A 19,627-nucleotide genomic window follows, 5' to 3' on the forward strand; every position below is an offset into this window, starting at 1 on the left:
GCCAAATGTGTTGATGTTTACTTCAACCTATCTAATACACCCATGAAATATACAGCACTGGAAATGTTGATGCGAATTTAGCCTGAGGGTTAGCGAAAATCCTCAGTGCAGAAACGTTACCCCCTCCGAGTCAGAAGTGCAGAAATTTAAGAAAACAAGCACAATTCAGGTTATTGCGTGTATTGAAGTTAATTCCGTATGGCGTGGTTGAATTCAAAACGTCATGTGACAGCTGACCATCAACAAAATGACAACAGGTTACTGACGCATCTCTGTGTCACTGCCATGGTAAACACTAGACCGCTATGTCACCAGAGACCACACAATAGATATGATCTCAGATGTCACTTTATCATACACAGGTAATCTGTAGTGTCATTAATCTAACTCTATCAATTATGGATAATTGAATAGCAAGTTACAAGAATAGTTCAACAGTATATTAACACACAGCCCGTCAAAAGGCAAACCATAATTGCGTTATGTGCATAACACTCCTGTGTAATTACTAGCAATTCTTGCAAGCATCATATTAAAGACGACAAACATTGAAAAATATACCAAACCTACAGTGAACAGGCACTATGTCCAGACATCCTATCATTATAGCTTAACAGTAAAAACAAACAATACAACACACTAGTGTTCCAAGAACTGAAAAATAAAGCATTCACGTTTGGACACAGTAAATCATAACTGACACAGTAAATCATAACAGACAAAACCACAAGTTTGTGCTTGAAACTAAAACATCTTTCATAACTGCTATTCGCGGATGTTATGAATACACTGTGCTGGTGTGATCAGGGCATATAGGAGCAAGAGAGGGAGAACTGTGGATACAAGGACATAACGGAAATATGACAAAGTGATCCAGTTGTTGCTTGTATTATATAAAGCCCAATGAACATGGTGTCTTAAATACGCGTGCCATGACATGCTCGTGATAATAATCTCCATACTCTGCTTGGTCCGCCCAGCTATAAATAAAGTTCGTGCATAAACAAATAATAGGCGTTCCCTATTTGCACCCACAATATTACACTGGAGCATAGTTTTCTCACGGTTGTGTCCGTTTGCTATTGACGACCTTGGCCGCAGAAAAGAGGCTGTAACCTGATGGGATATATTCCACTTATAGCCAGTCCGAGCCGCTTTAGGTGCGGGAAAAGGCAATGCAGAGTCCTCGACAGCCAACGGTCAAGACACCGGCCTGTTTGCCATGGATTCATGTACATAAACGGAAGAATGCCCGATGACATCGATTCGGCGTGTTTGGGCATGTGTCGGAAATATATTATTACAAATCAGTCGGTTGTTCGAATCCCAAATTCAACCAGATTATGATCCTTGATATGTCACCATCACCCGTCACTAAACGTGACCAATTTCCAGGTCATATTATCTTCGCTTTTCTACGTGATGCTAATTGCAGTCCTTCTTGATAACCAGCGAGATAACTTGCTTCAAACGTCATACCTGGCATCCTGATATACAAATGGCTGTCTACAAGCAAAGAGCTGTTGTGACTATATCGCTTTTCATGTGCGGTATGTGTACTCCTGTTAGTATGTATGTATGTATGTATGTATGTATGTGTGTGTGTGTGTGTCTGTGTGTGTGTTTGTGTGTGTGTGTGTGTATGTATGTATGTATCACGCTTTTCTATGGATTAAATTTATTATAGTTTACGTAAACGTGTCTTCCCCTAGGTGTAGTGACACTGATACAACCATTATTACATGACAACTCAAGGTAATGTCTTTGTGTTTTACATGACCCACTTATACACACCCCAATAATTATCTGCATTTGTTCAGCTCTTTTCAAACAAATATCTTTCAAGAACGCCCACACCTATTTCATCGGTCAGTGGATGGGTGTAAATCCGGTTTGCGTTCTTTTGCATGAGAAGAACCAATATCAAGTTCAGCCGACCTGTTCGCCACAGACTGATAGGTGAACAGGGGCATAAGTCAGTGACTTACATCCGGGCATATGTAGGTTATTTAAATAGAAATTAACTAGTCATTTGATCATTATTTATGATTGTCTGATGTCATGTATTATCTTTTTCAGTGACAACGCACGTTACCAGCTTTTTAATGCCGACTTCATCATTGCATACAGAGACTGAAACGACGTTCCAGGAAATCTCTACAACGATTCTGACTACACAAAACACTTCACCAAACTCCCCCGAGCATCCGGTGTCACACTCTGTTCAAAACATGAATAATGTACAGACATCTTCCTCCAGTCTGTTACAACCAACAGACACAGATCCTGCGATGTTTCATAATACAGGGGAATCGACAGGTTCACTGCGGACCGCCGACACGGTAACCTCAAGCATCTACACAGAGACATCGAGCGAGCAGACCGATGAGTCACAATCGCATTCAGAAGATCCACAATATCACACACAAGATCCTAATGTATCTACAGGATCTACAGGTAGCCCATGTTTGCATACTGGGTATAAATCAAAATATTTATAATTATCACAAACGATTAAAGCGTTTACGTTGATTTTCTTGCCAGTTATACAGTGAAAATATAGCAGTAATCAGTTATGACATAATACGATTAAAGCAAACTATTTCATAGCAAACTTCGCGTTAAGAACATGTGATGATAAGCAGGGAGTGTTTCAGGCCGTTCTGATTAGCCTAATTAGGATTTAGCATGTTTTCAGAACCCAGATTGATTGTGCTCTTCCTGTTTGATAAACAGCTGCGAACATGTTTGGAGGCTTAATATGTAAAACACACAGTGTCACACAATCAATCTTAAGGCTAACATGCCTTACAGGATTTCGAAATCGAAGCAAAGTAATGAAACACCTTTAATATTTATTTTTTAAACTTACCAACGAAGTTTGCCTTTCCGTCACATTTTGTACAACATTTCAGATATCGAGAGCTCGAATACCAAACAACAGGGACTGACAACAGCACCACATCCGGGCCTCGACAAAACGAGTATCAAGTACATTGCTCTGGGTGCGTCCTGGGGCTTTGTTGCTATAGTGTTTGTAGTTTTGTCCATCGTGGTGCGCCGTCAACGGGCTGCCAAACGGAGAATGGTCCTGGACCACGATGACTCCGAGACTCTTGCAGCCGACTCTTCTATGACAATTGCTGAAAAATTGGTCAAAGCTACAGCTTACAGAAGTACAGACAAAAACAGTGTCATACAAAATCACGCGTTTTCGGAATAGGAGCAAAATGTGAACGACTCACGCTTTTACATGTACTTCTTTAAATAACAATTCTTTAACCTGATGTTTCAGTTCAGATATTATAAATTGTATATTGCATTTGACCCCCAAACAGAATTATAATGCAATGTTGCCTATAATCGGTGCATGATATGAAAGAAAATGACATGATAAAATACAGACCATGTCTAAATGCAATCTTTAACTATTTGCTGCTCACCATAGATATTTTGCTGGATTATTTTGAATGACATTAAGTGTCAGAAATCGAGTTATTATATTCATAAATCATATTATACTTATCTGCAAGAGATAAAAAAATAGCACAGAACAAATCTAGGGCAGAGAAGACTTGTGAAAGCATTCTAGACTTGAGTTCGATTCCTTATTGAAATCTATCTTCGTCTGGGAGACAGGTGTGGGCTATGGAGTTTTGTCAGTCAGTTTTTGCTGCAAAACGGTCAACAAATAAAGTGGACGTTGTATACAAGTAACGCCTCTAACGCTACAGACAGCAGTATGACATAGGTCTGTAAATAATCGAGTTTGGACCAGACATACCTGTGATTGTGTATCGATCCATCGTGTGTATGGATTCGTCTTTCAAGTAGAGCATCTAATGTGTAAAAGTGTAAAAGTGTTCAACCCACTCTGGCTTCAGAGACAAATGAGACATAACCTGCAATGTCAGGTCCTAAGTTCCAAGGGAGAAAACTCTCGCTGGATTATTGTGTGCTTACTATTACTCTCGAACACATTTCGATACATCAAGTGAACAAGGTCGTGCAGTAGGTCTACAGCAAGTGTTCACGTGGTATGAATAATTATTACATTTCAACATCATGGTTGAGGAAATCTAGATGAGAGGTCAGATTTTTATAAAGAAAAGTCTAATTTGTCTTGTATATAGTTAGTTCGAATTCGACATTTCTTCTTCTTCACGTGTGAGACACAACCCTTTATTTCTGTGGGGTTTTGCATTAGCGTCATCGAAACAGATCGCTAAAAACACGTAAACATGTACAAACTTTGTGCGGGACCCATCTACCGTTTGTCAAGAGGTGTGCATATTAAAACACACCTTCTGGTATAGGAAACTGCGATATGTGTTGGAAATCACAGACACCTAGTACTCTCAGTGTCATTATAATTGTCATTGATAAGTACACCGCCTATGTGGTCGAGGGCAATAACTATGGAGCCGGTCTACAGTGAAAGGACGGTGGGGCTCGAAGTTTGGCGACATCGACATTGAACTTGCGGTAAATGGCAAGCACTGTGATATTACGGAACATGCACACGCACCCGTATAGGCACACAGACGCACGCACGCACGCACGCACGGACACACACACAGAGACACGCGCGGGCGCATACGCAATACAATAATCGAAGATAAATTTTTTCCAACAAGTCCGCAATAGCTCAACGTTCTGAACCATAGAACTTCCTTACCATGTTGTTGTGCTAGTTATCTCCCTTTACATACGCATCAGCTGCTGGTTACACAACCCCAGATGTTTTCCCATAGACTTCTCTATATATACAGTAACCTTATATTTTTTTTTTAAATTTTAGTGTAGTAGAACCTACTCGCTCGAACTGTAGATTCCAGGAACTGGTTGCACGTATTGTGTGGCAGACAGTGGATTGTTACAACACGTGCACAGCTAAAGATTCATTCTATTACATACGGTGTGATTCCCCAGCATGTTTCTTTCTGAAACCACCTCTCTGCAGTCATATTCGGCAGACTGGTGGCATATGTAAAGAGCACTTTAAGACAGTACGAATGTTATTTCGGAAAACATGTACTTCTTTCGCCACGAATGCCTAAGCTTGAAAGTTCAGGTCACAGACAAACTCTAGCGTAAATATCCTTGCGCAGCAGAGAGAAAATTACCTGTCTTCTTGTACGCGAACGAAGTGAGCAAAACTTGGCAACGTACTTCCCTCGCTTGCAATTGGGTTCAAAAATGTTTCTCATGTCAACATACGACATCACCACCATCAAAGGTACACACCCATTTCCTAACTGGTTTGTACTCTCAGTTTTCCTATCCCATATTTAATAATTACTCACGTGAAATATATTTTATTAATTTTTAAACGCCACTCGTGGTATATCAGATGGTTCTTCGCCTCTAATGACCCTGCCAACATCCGGTTTGCAGTACAGTTTACCTGTGCTCAGACCAAATGAGAAGCGAATATGTGCGTGTTGTACACTTGCGGTTAAGAAAGAGAATGTGCCTTCCAAACGTCGTTTACATCGACTACAACAGCATGGTGTGGGTGCTGGAGACATGCCCTGTAATCACGAACTGTTATCCTGAAAGTCTGATCTGTTATCACATCAAATCGTATTGGAGACTGAATGCGCTGTGTTACATCAAATACATGTTATTGCTGTTTTCGTGTAAGCAATGTGATTCCATTACTATGTAAATATGACTTCCCAAGTAATCAGGTTTAACAAGGCATCGGTTCCTGACATGCACCACCTCATGCCGCCATGACAGACAAAGAGGGAGAACATCGAAACCACTCGATACCCATTCGGAGCACACTGATCCTCATGAATTCCTTGTTTCCTCCAACACCTCGTTGTATTACTAGTAGATGGTGATTCCTGAACACTTGATCATGATGTGATCGGAATGATGTGGAGACGCCTTATGTTGATCTCTTTATATGGTGTTTGTCACATTGGTACATGTCAACATCATTGTCATCTTTATGAACAGCTTTGTGTCGTTGTCCACATAAATCCGATGCGCTGACCTGCAAGTGCCAAGACTGACACGCAGTGAATATTTTACTGTGTTTAACTTCTCACTAATCTAACAACTGTCTCGGACTAAATGCCCCTGGGGTACGACTATATGGTATCGCTAAAGCTAACAAAACGTAGACCAGCTGAACAAAGCAGTTTGTTATCGTTGGCATTGTGATATATTTCAAAACAACAGCTCACGTATAAACCAAGGAGGTGAAACGTACGTGTGTGTCCTACAGGCTATCACAAGGGTTTATGTGGATATAATAGCGCAGTTATTTCATCTAACATCGACACCTGTTGAGGACCGGAACACGATACACAGGTCAGTGTAACTATACTAAAATCAACAGCAAGTATGGTATGTTTTCTGTTGATCTTATCAATCAGTTGTAGTTAGATATTCGAATACTCTAACAAATAAATGTTATCTGCAGTCTGCATAGCAATAATATGTTTAAAACATCTCATAAGGCAACTATTTTTGTTAAACGTTCATAACAATATTAATTGAGTTTACTGCCATATACATTTCACCGTATGTAATAAGACAAAGCTTATCTCCCACATTGTCCTTAATGTTTCTCTTCTATAAATGAATGAAATATTACATTTAAAACAACTAAAGGATACTGAAATTATTTATGTGTTTATATTACAACCCTCCATACAAATCCTTTCATTCATTCAAGGTTGTGATACAACTCTACAAATATAAATAATGAACCCCTACATAAATGTTCAACAGTAAACCCTGATGTCAGTAAACCCATATTACAGAATACCTTATGGGACTGCCCCGACTGGATGTCCACTGAAACACAACATGAGGGAACGGCTGTGACTTAGTAGATAGTGTCAATGGGTTGTGGTGCCTCAAGTCACGAGGTAATGCAATATACGTCTGATCAGCGCTTGCATTTGTCATCAATGTTAACAAAGTTATGCTTGAAAAATGAAGATACAATGCAACAGTAAGAGGCCCCGTTATATGTGAGTGCAGTCAGGCTGGTATGGCTCATCATAAGCTCAGGTACCCGTGCCCCTACACACGCAGCCCAGACAGCGAGTGGGACCAGAAAGTGAGACCAGGTCGAACTCAGTATGACCTTTCCGGGGAATACGTAGTTTCCCCAACATTGTAGTGTTCTTCGTTTCCAAGATTGTCCGAGAGGTTAGGGCCCGGCACATCAAGAGGTACCCAAACCAAGGGCGTTGAGGACGCCAAGGAGCCTGAAGGCAGTGTATTTATGATGCCGGCGAGACATTTCCAACAGTCACATATTTGATGTTTACATTTACTTCTGGCGTACAATCGAGAGTGATCCTTAAACCAAGATTCAAAAGAATTTTGCTCAGAAGTTTTTAAACTGAGGTTACGATATTCAGTGCCTCAGTAAATCTTTCAAGATGTTATGTGGTTGTTATGCAGAGTTACTTTCAAAACTTGATGCGTCCCTGACAAAAGATATGTCCGATGTTATACACTAGTCTGACGCACCACTCGAACATCTGGAATCATCACGATTTCATAATGGTTCATAATCACTTGCTCGGTCCATTGTATGCACCATCACTGGATTGTCTAGTCCAGACTGGACCGCCGTCATGTGGCAGTAATGTTGATGGGCAAGGAAGGAACTGTATGACTGACTTAAGCAGACATCTCTCATGAATATGGAAACTGTTTGTCAATTATTAACACTATCACAGTTTAGGAACTTTTCAAGAGCAGGGTGCACTCTCTTTCAGCATTTTATACCAGTAGATGGCATCCCGTCCTCCCGGAGCACATGGAGCTACCAGTACTACAGCCCGAGGCACTCCCAGTTTGATAACAGGCGGGGACTCGGAGTAAGATATATATTCAGTGCCATAGGTTACACAAATTATTTCGTTATATACTTTTTGACTTAACTCAGCCATTAACGGCTATTACATGTGCGTGTGTGCTCCGTCTGGCAATACAACAGCAATACAAATATGATAAAATGGCTTCCTCTGACAGGTCGTTTTCCAAGTACAAACAGGACCAACTCTAGTTTAAAAATGCCTGTGGTCACTTTAAGCATTAGCCATTATGTAAAAATACACATAACTACATATTTAAAAAATTATAATAAATGTAATCAGTTCAATTACTGGGTTGATGTAAATTTGAAGAAAATAAAATGTTACAAACACATACCCCAATCGCAACTGATGGTTTGATGTAGCATATCTTCCAATGCATCTGAAGTTTCTAAATCACCAGGAATGCGATTCATGATTTCATAGCTAAAACAATTGAATTTTGAATATGGCTAATTGTAATAATATACGCTATTCTTTCACCCACAGTGGAGAGAGGAACCTGTCAGATACAACCGAAACTTTCCCAACGGAGAAATAAATCAAAATGGACTTCAGGTAAAAATTGTTACAATATCTGTACAGCATCGAACCATCATCGAACCATCATCAACAGGTGTGTAGGAAAACCAATACATGTATACATATGTTTGGAGTTGTTTGGATACACCGTTCTTAAAAGAAAGCCCCTTGTACAGCTATGTTATGTAACATTAACCTTGATAGTATTAACAACTCAAGATCTGTCAACAGATCATATAAGGGGTAGGTGTCTCGGTTTCTCGGTGCTACTATCAGTGTTTACACACAATGTCGGTCTGCGATCGAGTCAGATTTAACCATGGGGAATGTTTGTGATCATCATCAAAACAGTGATCTATTTCGATACCGAAAGTGTCTTTGAGGAGCAAAATCTAGAGTGCTCATTTCACGAAGACCAGTTCAGTTCATATACCGAGTCAAAAAAGAAACTTCACAAAATGTTTTTTTTTTTAAAAAAATAATGAATACTTTCTACTGAGAGATGGTCTACATCAAACTGGCACCATTTCTGATCGCCCAAGGTCGGGTCGTCCACGTGTGACGTCACGAGCAGAAGACCGTCAAATAGTCCTACGTCACCTACGTGACAGATTTCTGACGGCTATGTGAACCAGGGCTGAGATGTTTAGAGGTCGGCTGTCCTCACAGACCATTCGAAATCGCTTGCGGGCTGCCAATCTCTATTCTCGACGTCCATACTGTGACTTGACATTCTGTATACCCATGTTTTGGAACGGCAGTGTAGCCTAATGGAACTGATTGTGGCACTGTCAATGTGTCGAGTACATCACACAGATCTCAGCAATGAAATAAGAACAACTTAACCATCTTACCATCTCTCGGTCTTTTATAGTGAAAGAAGAAAGAATGTGAAGTTTCTTTTTTGACTCAGTATATAAACGAGAACTTCCAATTTTGAACAAACTCTGACATTTACAATTCTTTACGTACCCCGAGAAACCTTTTGACTAGTGTCTATGGCAACGGACAAAAACGTGTCTATTCCGGATTTCTTTGCAATCCGGGCACCTGGGTCGGACCCAGACAAGTCAGTATTAGACAGATTCCACTGTATGGTGAAAATGTTATCCCGACTATGTCTTTTCTGATGGCCATGACTCGGTAGATGGAATGTTGAACAGTCTGTGACGTTTATGTTGCAAGATACGCCTCAAACGCCACCTGTCTGCCTGCTGCCAAGGCAAAAGTGTTGAGGAACTGGAAGAAGCCCTTGAGCTGTATAAGAAGTTCATCAAGATTCCCGATAAAACATATTATGCGGCAGTTCGAAAATTGGAGTTTCTTAAACTAAGGGAAGGTTAGTTCATGTAATCATCAAGACATCACCAAAACACAGTGCCATGTATGTTATCCGAGCAGGAATGAACGCCACTCGAAACAAAAAAAAGGAACAAATTCGATTCGCTGAAAATAATTCTAATGTCACCAAAACGTTAATTTTCATGGTTTAAAATTGTAATCTAAAAGCCGTGAACCTAACGTGTAAAACAAAATCACGAGCGTATTCTTTTATTTGAGAGGCACTTTATATTTCTCTCGTAAGAAAACATACCAATCCATATCGACCACATAAATAAATTACGTTGTTGTAATCATCTGATTGTCTGATAACAAGAGGAATACTAATGCTTTGATATGTGTTATATTTCGTCAGGTACCACGAATAGAATACAATTTACAGAACATGAGCACATTTAGAATCGTTAACATGGCACATGGCGTTATAGACTTGGCCACATGGTATCACAGACATGGGCACATGCTAGTACATAGTGGGACACATAGTATCATGTGACTGGGCTCCATGGAACTACGGCCTGCGACACATGATATTACAGACTAGGGCAGATGGCATTACAGAGTGGGGCACATGGTATCGTAGAAACTGGCTCATTATAGTACAGAGGGGGCACACGGTATAGTTACAGGCTTGGTGACATGGTGTTACAGACTTGGGCACGTGTTGCAGGATTGAGAGAAGCTCTACGCAGGCGTCATGCAGGCGTGTTGGACAAAGCTATTAAAGACGCGTTGTCATCTCCACATGCTGAACGTCTCCGGAACCAAGTCCACGTCGCCGAAAAGTTACGAGATCATCTGCGAGAACTCAGATTAGTGAAACATGAAGTGAGAATGGACATTGATCTGAAAACTGTTTCGGAGTTGCGCAGCTATCAGAAACCTCCCAACAGTGTTTGCAAAGTGACAGCAGCGGCTTGTATATTGCTGGGCTACTCGGACAGACTGACCAGGGTAAGACACGGAGTGGATACTGACACCGAGACATTGTTGGTAGAATAGTATAATTCTACTATGTTGTACGTTTGCGTGTTTGCGGTGTATTTTACCTTCTATTCCGTACTTTAAAACATATGTCACAGATATTAGGAATAATATTAAGGTTATATACAGACGAATTAAAGGCTGTTTGAAGTATATGAGTGAACGCCAATAAATATGTCTACAATCAGCTCAGAATATCAATGACTGGGTTCTCCAGTTGGTTTGTCAACCAGTGCACAAAGTAATGGATACGCAAGCCTGGTTTCATTTGCGCAAAACCACAAAACCATCTTACATGAATAATGATCATAGTTTTCATACGTAAGCACAGCAGTGGAGTTCATTGTAAACTGCACATTGTGTTTTGTATATCCATTTTGAATCCCACCACGGTTTAACAGGTAAAAGCTGAACCTGGTTAACCGTTAGATGTTATTGTGTTTGTTATCCTGTTCCACATATTAACAAGATTAAGACTCAGTTCATCCGGTTCATGAACATCTGCTCATGGGAGCAAAAATAGGTTGATGACACAGGCATGTAGATGTTCTGTTGTTGTGAGTATGTGGGGGATTAATGGACGTCTTTCAATGGGACAATACGTGTCAGAGACTCGTCACGGTACAAAAGTACTGTGTCCCCCATGTGTAACATGTAATCCCACTGAGTTGACAACGTCTGTGACACGTACCCTAACCCTACCACGCCTTAAGACTGATTCGTCAAAAAACATATCACAAGACCTTCACCTATTCCCCTTGTGTCTAAACAGTATACCCGCGTTACTAGCGTGAGTCTGCAGGGATTAGTCAAACGTGGGTCTCTGCTGGGACGTTGACGAGGAATGTGAACTGCATGACGTCTTTGTCCAGTGCTCCGGAACTGTACCATCCTGCCGTGATGGTGGTTGTCGTTGTCCGTGATTCTTCGATTGCTTAGATCAAAGCAAGCTAACCTGAACACGGTCGATCATCAGTATTATGTATTTACTGGGATCGTGTGTACAATTTGCTAGTCACTGACTGTGACACATCAAGTGTATTGGCCACCGCACCCTCACTTGTACCAGTGTCACGTTACCGTAACGGGTAGCCCTGGCAACTGGACATTGAGCGCTGATCAAGTTGTCCCCAACTGTGTGACACTGAAGTCGATTAGTAAGAACAACGAAACGAACTTTCCAAATCCACTCCGTCGTAATGGTCTGTGATTAGGATGTTTGAGGGAGTGCACTTGTCACCAACTGACCAATATACAAGGAGTAGTCTGGAGACAGGATAGCGTCTATGCCAACTGGAAATGTGGTACAAATTTACACTATATCCCTACCTGCAGTGTCACCTTAGTCTGATAAAAAGATGCATGTTATTGAAGAGCAGCACTAGGTGAGCAAGGAGCGTCACATCAACGGTTAAAATAAGTCTTTCGACTTCAAGATGAATCTCTCGAACCATTGTCCGCAAGGGGCATGGAACACGATGCTGTCTCGTGAAGTTTCGGGAACTCCATACTAGTTTTTCAATGATGGGGCATCCTTAATCGGGGCCTGTTTATAATTATCCAAGAATGCTGACCATCCAGGTAGGCTTGTAGTGAAGACATATTTAGCACAATATAATCAATAGCAAAACCTAGCATCATTATGCTCACGTTGTGAGACAAAACCAGTGTTGCCTTTATTGATCTTGTTGCTACAGAAAGTATTGCCAGAGTTCCACAGACAAACACACAATGTAATCTAAGTTTACCACGTTCGCCCACTCAGAAGGACATGGCAGATTTCTTCTCCCTGTCACTATTAATTTCTCATAGGCTGCAGAGTTACGGCATGTTTTATTTACTGACGATGTCAAAATTTAGAGCCTTCCTGTGACCATGAAAAGCCAGATCAATATGACAGTATTGACTGGACTAGATTGAATGAATGGCCCACGTCTTTTACTGAAAGAAGCATTGATTTTCTTATAAATGATTCTGCACGATTCTCCCTTCTTTTCGAAATGAAGATTCTCAAACTCATGTAAACTCGTTTAATATTTCTATTGAGGCTGGTTTTTTTTTTTTATTTGAATATTTGTTACATGATTGCCTTTTTGTGTTTTAATGTGTGCATTTCTTATACTGCCGACCATGTTATAGTTGCTTAGACAAAATATTATTACAAACATTTTCGATATATTAGGATTATTCATTCGTAATTTGTCTACAGATTGGAATATCTGGATTTTTGTATAAAGATTTCAAGATCAGAAACAAATTACTTGAATAGGTTACCCAGACAAACTGACTGGAATTACCCGGGGCCATTAGAATCATTGACACGGTTCTCAATAGTTTCAACTAAATTAGATATTATCATGATGTCCTTTTATTCGTCATTTATCATCGATATGTAACACACACACACACACACACACACACACACACACACACACACACACACACACACACACACACACACCTGAAGCTTGTGTGAGGACTTGATTAATATTCAGCTAGCCATGTAATGATTCAGTCCAATATAATTATGATGTTGTATAACTACTTGCACCAAACAGATTACTGGAATTGTAGTTATTTACTGTTGATATTGCCAGTATCAGTTTGCAACGTGGTGCTAGTATACCATAATGTATTATTCGGGCAACATCAAGAGTCTGCAAATTTAGCAAATGGTGATAATAGCAGGTGTTCGTAAAATGTAAGTAGTATACTGTCAGGAGATGGTGATTGCTTAAGAGGAAAGCCACGCTCACAAAACATACCTCGCCTTCATATACGTGTTGGCGATGACGTTGTTTGTAAAATGGCTTGTACGTCTCTCAGTGGCAGACGTCCGATTGTTGTTGCAGTGTTGGGCTGATGTTCAAACCGTCCTCAGCCGTACAGGTCGGGACAATCCACTTCAATTGATGCATGAGTTCGAGCCCGGGGTGGTACCACGATACATTGCGGACAAAGTGGACAGTATACTGTGTCGGTACAGGTTGGATGAAGTGAGGATCGCCAGTCACGGGGCAGCAAGTTTCTATGTGTGGGTCAGTGGATCGGTGTTTAGGGGAACGTGTTCCCTGATACTTCCTTACTCATGTTTACCCTGTGGTAGTTAGAAGAATCTCCCTAGTGACAATTAGAGGGAACATCCCAGAGAGAATTAGAGTGAACATCCCATTGAGAATTAGAGAGAACACCCGAGTGGGAATTAGAGGGAACACACCCTACAGAGAATTAGAGGGAACACACCCTACAGAGAATTAGACGGAACATCCCAGTGAGAACTAGAGGGAACACTCCAGTGAGGGAATATCTCAGTGGGAATTAGAAGAACATCCCAGAGGGAATTTGATGGAACTAGAATGTACATTCCAGTGAGAACTAGAGGGAACATCTCAGAGAGAATTAGAGAATTAGTTGGGATAAAAGTTTTTGGAATTAGTGGGGATACCCCACTGAGGAATATACTCTTTTCAAAAAAAAGTAGTGGAAAGTCAGGGTTTTTTTATTTACGATTAAAAATATTTAGGAAATTTATCAAAAAATGTTGATATGATAATATTGATTGTTTTGAAAGTGCATCTGCCATTTGCCCTTCCTTACAACGATTGATATTTGGTATGTATTCGCTTTTGAAAGATGACTAGTGTATGGCATGTAATTTGCACGTGTACGATTTTCATTTTAAAACAAACGACTACAAACAAACACTAACAAATGTGTGATGCAAGATGAGTGTCAAAATTAATGTTCTAAGTGTTTTCTCGACTTTCTTGAAAAATCGTCAAAATCAAGAATGGGACGCCATGCACGTGTATGGGGCTACTGCGTTGTGCACGTTCACATCATGCGTTGTGTTTAGGGGTGGTAATAAATGGAACTGGTGGTGCTTTAATAAAATATCTGTACTTAAAACGTTTCTCAACGTTTACACTTCCTTTCTTAATTGAAAGTTCAGGTTCCCCTACTTTTTTAAGTGTATATTAGGAATACACCAGTGAGAGTTAGTGGGAATACCACAGTAAGTTAGAGTCATTCACAAAGACTTATCTGGTTACGGAAGCACTGTCAAACAATAAAAGCCTCCACTGTTTCATTTTCATGTTATAGAATGTTCTTCCAACTTATCGAAATCAAAATATGACTGAAATGGTGCATATATGACCGACTGTAAACAATTGGTTACAAATTACTGATTTAGGTCTACGTTCATGTTAGCGCAGTCAAAAGCAACCAAATATTTTCGTATAATGTAAGGAGAGATTCGAAAGAAGATTCTTCACCTGCGTCCTAACATGTTTCTACTTCCTATTTTACAGGCTGATGAAAAGTTGGATCTGGTCTATGCCCTAAATGGCTGGAAGAGAAAGAAGCAATACTCCTAGTAAAAACACTTTGAAAACAAACATGTAGGTTCAGTGCTTTGTGTTACGCTCAAAGGTATGTACATGTACAACATACTGCAGACTGATGATGGTCATCGGGCCGGGAACAAGGAATGAAGACGTGGTTAACGCTACGGCCTGCGTCTCGCTTCGTCCGAAAACATACTTATACCTTAATAACTAAAGTGGCTTCATTGTCAATGACAATACCAAGATGAGTTGTTCAGTGCTGTAAACTTTCAAGCGTGAGTAACAAAAAGAGGAGCTAATAATTTCAGGAAGAGAATGGCAACTTAGCCTTAATGGGTTGCCAAGTTCACATCGTGCAAACAACTGGGAAGCAATTATGAGAAGTGTAGCAATCAACAATTCAATACAAGCCTGTAATGGAAGTTCGGAGTATTGCACGATGAAACAAGGTTGAACAACTGACATCTGGACATATGAGTGAGTGAGTGAGTGAGTGAGTGAGTTTGGTTTAACGCTGCTTTACACCAGGTTGGTCACAGCGTGTTAGCTTGATGCGAGTCATTCCTTGTGTTCATGATCTGAAGCTGCTGTAAGACATGCTCAAGTCTCCACTGAATCCGGTGGATTATTGTACGTCCAAACCCAAACGTGGGCACATTGCACGTTAACCGTTATAAGGGTTTTCTTAATACTAGACAGTGTACATGTACTTTACGAAGACATTAATTAGGTTGAAAGGAACAAAACAGAGCAACCAATCATTAAATATTTACCATGCATTCTATTACGTTTTTTTAGATTATGATTGTTTTTCGCTAAGCTCAAGAGTTGATTGGTTATCAATAATGGATTGAATTCCTGCAGCCATTTCTCTGTATACGCCTGTCTTCGTCTTGGTGATAGCGTTCCAATAACATACGCTCCAACTAACAATAAACACTATATTCGTCTTGTGATGGAGTCTCTGCCCTGCTTCAACGCCCATTTCAAATCATGGAACAATGCATTACACAAATGCGAAAACCTTTAATTCAGCATCTCGACTAACACGTCAGTTGCCATGAATACTAACGTGACGTTAGGGTATTTCTACAGAAAACACATCGACCACGTAGATTTCATGAAGCTTTACTATCAATATCGTGGATGTCAAGAAAGGCTTCATGTTCCATGATGAATGCTTAAAGTATTCTGAGTTCCACATAATGATGCTTTCTTGGTAGATCAAATTATCTGGTATGTAATTTCACGTTTCCGTCCATGTCATTTCTGTACATACAATATGTAGACATGTGTAATCGCGATCGAAAGGGAAATAAGTAACAGCATCGTGAATAGTTACCCTGAGAAAAGGATCTTATGAATTCATGTTTTTGATAAAACAGTGCAAAACAACGGTTTTACTGTATTCATGTACTGTATGCATGTAGAAGAGAAGCGCTTGCACACAGGTTACAATTTGTGGAGCTAATTTCTGATTCCACCTTAAATGAAATACAGCACTACTTCGTGTTTTGGTTCCTAATGTCGTCGCACTATTATTGAAGATATGATTTTATAATGTGAAATAAGATATGGATTTTAAAATGGTATTGAGCTATTACTTCATAATTGTTTTAATGTGATATGATATTGTAAAATTTTGTCGGCTTTGTTATCTGATTGAGCTAATGTGGAAGAGACGCGCAGCTACGTCTAACGTACACTCAGGTGCCAAAATAAAGTTCACAAGATGGCCGCCACACCATTTCTAACCTGTATCTTGCACAACATTTTGAATCATTTTTGTGAAAAAAATACAAACTGGCTTACCTTATATTGTCTCAGTATTTGGTAATGCATCCATTAGCTTGCATAACATGCCTCATTCTCTTTGGTAGACTGTTATACAGTGACTGTATGTAGGCTGGTGTCAGGGAGGTCCAAATGTTCAACACACAGTCAATTAAATCTTGCTTTGTTTTGATGAGATGCAAGTCTTTCTGAAGTTTGACTTTGATTGTTCTCCAAACGTTTTCTATAATATTACAGTCTGGTGATTGTGGTGGCCAACTCATGGTATTGATACCATTTCCCTGCTTCCAATTTGTTGTCTGCTTTGACACATGGACTGGGCAATTGTCCTCTTGAAAAATATAACCTCTCTCTTGTGGTACTTTTGCAATAACTGGCCAAAGATTACTGTCTAATATTTCTATATATTTTGTAGAGTTTATGTGACCATCAACTGGCACCAGTGTCGCTACACCGTCAAAACAAATGCACCCCCAAAACATCACACTAATCTGAGGGGGTTTCCTGTCATTGTAGATTCCAAGACACCTAGGTTTCCATTTTTCCTGATTAGTGCGCCAGACAAAAACCTTTCGGTCCTTACCTATAATGACTTGTGTTTCATCTGAAAAAATTACTTTCCACCAGTCTTGATTCACTTTCCAGTGCAGATGAGAACGTGCAAAAGCTCGTCTTTTAAACCTGTTTACTGCAGACACTGTTGTTTTCTTCTTTACAACCCTCCTAAAATATCCATTTTCATGTAAACGACGCTGTATTGTTCTCTTGGATAGCTGAACAGTGGCATTTTCATTAAAAATTGCTGAAATGTCACTTAAAGATTTCCTTCTGTTAATTTTCACAATCCTCATCAGTGAGCGCACATGCCTTTCTGTTGACTTTCTCTTCCTTCCTCTTCTTTTAGGATTTTCCTTATCTTCTCCTTGTCTCACTTTCCTCAAATATTTACAGATGGTGAACCTGTTTATCCCTGTTATCTGTCCTATTTTGCAGCCACTTTTTCCTTCTTTGGATAGTCTTAATATCAATTCTTTCTGATACTCTGTCAAACATTTGCCTCTGGCCCCCATCTTGTTCTGAGCAGACGACTTCCTGTGACAGTGAGAGTTATTCCCCTTTGTTTACATTTCCTGACAGGTGAACACCAAGACATGCACCCTGTGAAATTTGATCCCCCACTTTTGCCTATGAGTTAAGAAATCCTATTTTGAATCAAGAGGTATACTCCATGACGCAATACAGCAACCATTTTGTGAACTCTATTATGGCACATGAGTGTAGATACAAAAAGTTTACGTTGAAAAGACAGTACGTTCACTGGCATTACGCTTGGTCCAGCATCTGAAGATACCCCTGGCATGGAGCCATATAGTAATGTACGTTCCCGTTTCTGACAAAGTAATCCCCAATAATCCAATATAATACCAACTCTAATGTTTACACGCAAACACTGTTCTTTTTACGTCGGTTTGGGCGTCACTTGTCCGCTGTTCCTTAAACAATAAATGGAACATTCTGGAAATGTTTTGCCATTTGTTTCGCCATCACATTTGTTTGCAGACGTTCGATCCTAATGGAACATGACGCCCTTCCATGACAGTGAAGGATGGCGATGTGGCCATGCTTTAAGCTGACATTGTATACATACGTTCCCTGAAATTTACAAAGAACTAATCACTACTTAGTTATAAAAGTGTTTAATCATCCAATGTGGAAAATGTGTTTTCGTCACTTGTGATGACACTGCACTTTGTCACTTGACGGCTTTCACAGTGAAACGGGGTGAGATCATTTACGCTTAAGAAATACAATATGACAAATGAATAATTATTGTGTCATAAAGTTAACTGGGTTTGAATGTTAAAGCAAATCTCTGCAAAGTGATTCCACTGGCAATGCATAATTGAGTCGTTTCTATACAGGCCGCAATATCTGTACAGTATAGAATAGCAGTGCTTACTGATGGCAATAAAGTAGAGGGATTATAAAACAGGAGAAGAAAATGCACGCGCTGATTTATATTTTATGTGAAAAGCGAGAAGCGTGCGTTTTCCACCCCATGTAGTCTGAATACCTTCTTTCACGTTCCATTTTATGCAGGATAAGTCTGCTGCAGATCAAGAAGAGTCAAGATTGTATTTGAGTTGAAAAGCATCAAACCAACAAACAGCTGTTAACATTATATATTCAGACAGTAATTTCAGGCATTTCCGACAACTGTTTACTGTTGAAACACAGTGGTGTGTACTTGTACTGGATCCAAGCAGAGACTGGTAATGAAATGTTGCTTAACATAAAATAAGCTGACGTATAAGAACGTATGTTATAACTTTGAACCTTGCCGTGAGTAACATCATGGCTTACTTCTTATGGTCGATAGGGTAGCCTTGTAGATAACGCATTCGTTTGTCACGCCGAAGCTCCAGGTTCGATTCCACACAGTGTGTGAAGCCTAATTCTGGTGTCCTCCGGAGTGATATTGCTTGAATGTCGCTAAAACCGCCTTGAGACGAAAACCACTCATTCATTCACTTACTCACCCTACGTGTCACCTTGATATGAAGCTTAAACGTTTGATACATTTATAGACGTTTGGTGTATGTATGTATGTATGTATGTATGTATGTGTGTGTGTGTGTGTGTGTGTATGTATGTATGTATGTATGTATGTATGTATGTATGTATGTATGTATGTATGTATGTATGTATGTATGTATGTATGTATGTATGTATGTATGTATGTATGTATGTATGTATGTATGTATGTTACGAACGTATATATTC

At 39.9% G+C, this 19,627-nt stretch overlaps 2 protein-coding genes across 2 annotated transcripts; both read left to right on the plus strand.

Moving 5' to 3' along the window:
• Nucleotides 1-1,498: 1,498 nt before the first annotated feature.
• Nucleotides 1,499-3,223, plus strand: LOC137278124 (uncharacterized). Its single transcript, XM_067810266.1, has 3 exons — nucleotides 1,499-1,550; nucleotides 2,080-2,457; nucleotides 2,916-3,223. The coding sequence occupies exons 1-3, from the start codon at nucleotides 1,499-1,501 to the stop codon at nucleotides 3,221-3,223; spliced, it is 738 nt and encodes a 245-aa protein (XP_067666367.1).
• A 3,640-nt stretch (nucleotides 3,224-6,863) lies between these two features.
• Nucleotides 6,864-15,079, plus strand: LOC137277338 (uncharacterized). The gene is made up of 7 exons (XM_067809025.1): nucleotides 6,864-6,890; nucleotides 7,755-7,856; nucleotides 8,343-8,411; nucleotides 9,561-9,714; nucleotides 10,387-10,670; nucleotides 13,553-13,738; nucleotides 15,014-15,079. The coding sequence occupies exons 1-7, from the start codon at nucleotides 6,864-6,866 to the stop codon at nucleotides 15,077-15,079; spliced, it is 888 nt and encodes a 295-aa protein (XP_067665126.1).
• Nucleotides 15,080-19,627: the final 4,548 nt, after the last annotated feature.

This window comes from Haliotis asinina, chromosome 3 (assembly GCF_037392515.1).
Source record: "Haliotis asinina isolate JCU_RB_2024 chromosome 3, JCU_Hal_asi_v2, whole genome shotgun sequence".
Lineage (NCBI taxonomy): Eukaryota > Metazoa > Mollusca > Gastropoda > Lepetellida > Haliotidae > Haliotis > Haliotis asinina.

Coding starts and splice junctions, on each gene's coding strand:
- LOC137277338 (XM_067809025.1), top strand. CDS start 6,864: ATGGGTTGTGGTGCCTCAAGTCACGAG. Junction 7,857..8,342: donor ATAACAGGCGGGGACTCGGA/GTAAGATATATA, acceptor TTTCACCCACAG/TGGAGAGAGGAACCTGTCAG. Junction 13,739..15,013: donor CAGCAAGTTTCTATGTGTGG/GTCAGTGGATCG, acceptor CCTATTTTACAG/GCTGATGAAAAGTTGGATCT.
- LOC137278124 (XM_067810266.1), top strand. CDS start 1,499: ATGGCTGTCTACAAGCAAAGAGCTGTTGTGACTATATCGCTTTTCATG. Junction 1,551..2,079: donor TATATCGCTTTTCATGTGCG/GTATGTGTACTC, acceptor TATCTTTTTCAG/TGACAACGCACGTTACCAGC. Junction 2,458..2,915: donor TGTATCTACAGGATCTACAG/GTAGCCCATGTT, acceptor ACAACATTTCAG/ATATCGAGAGCTCGAATACC.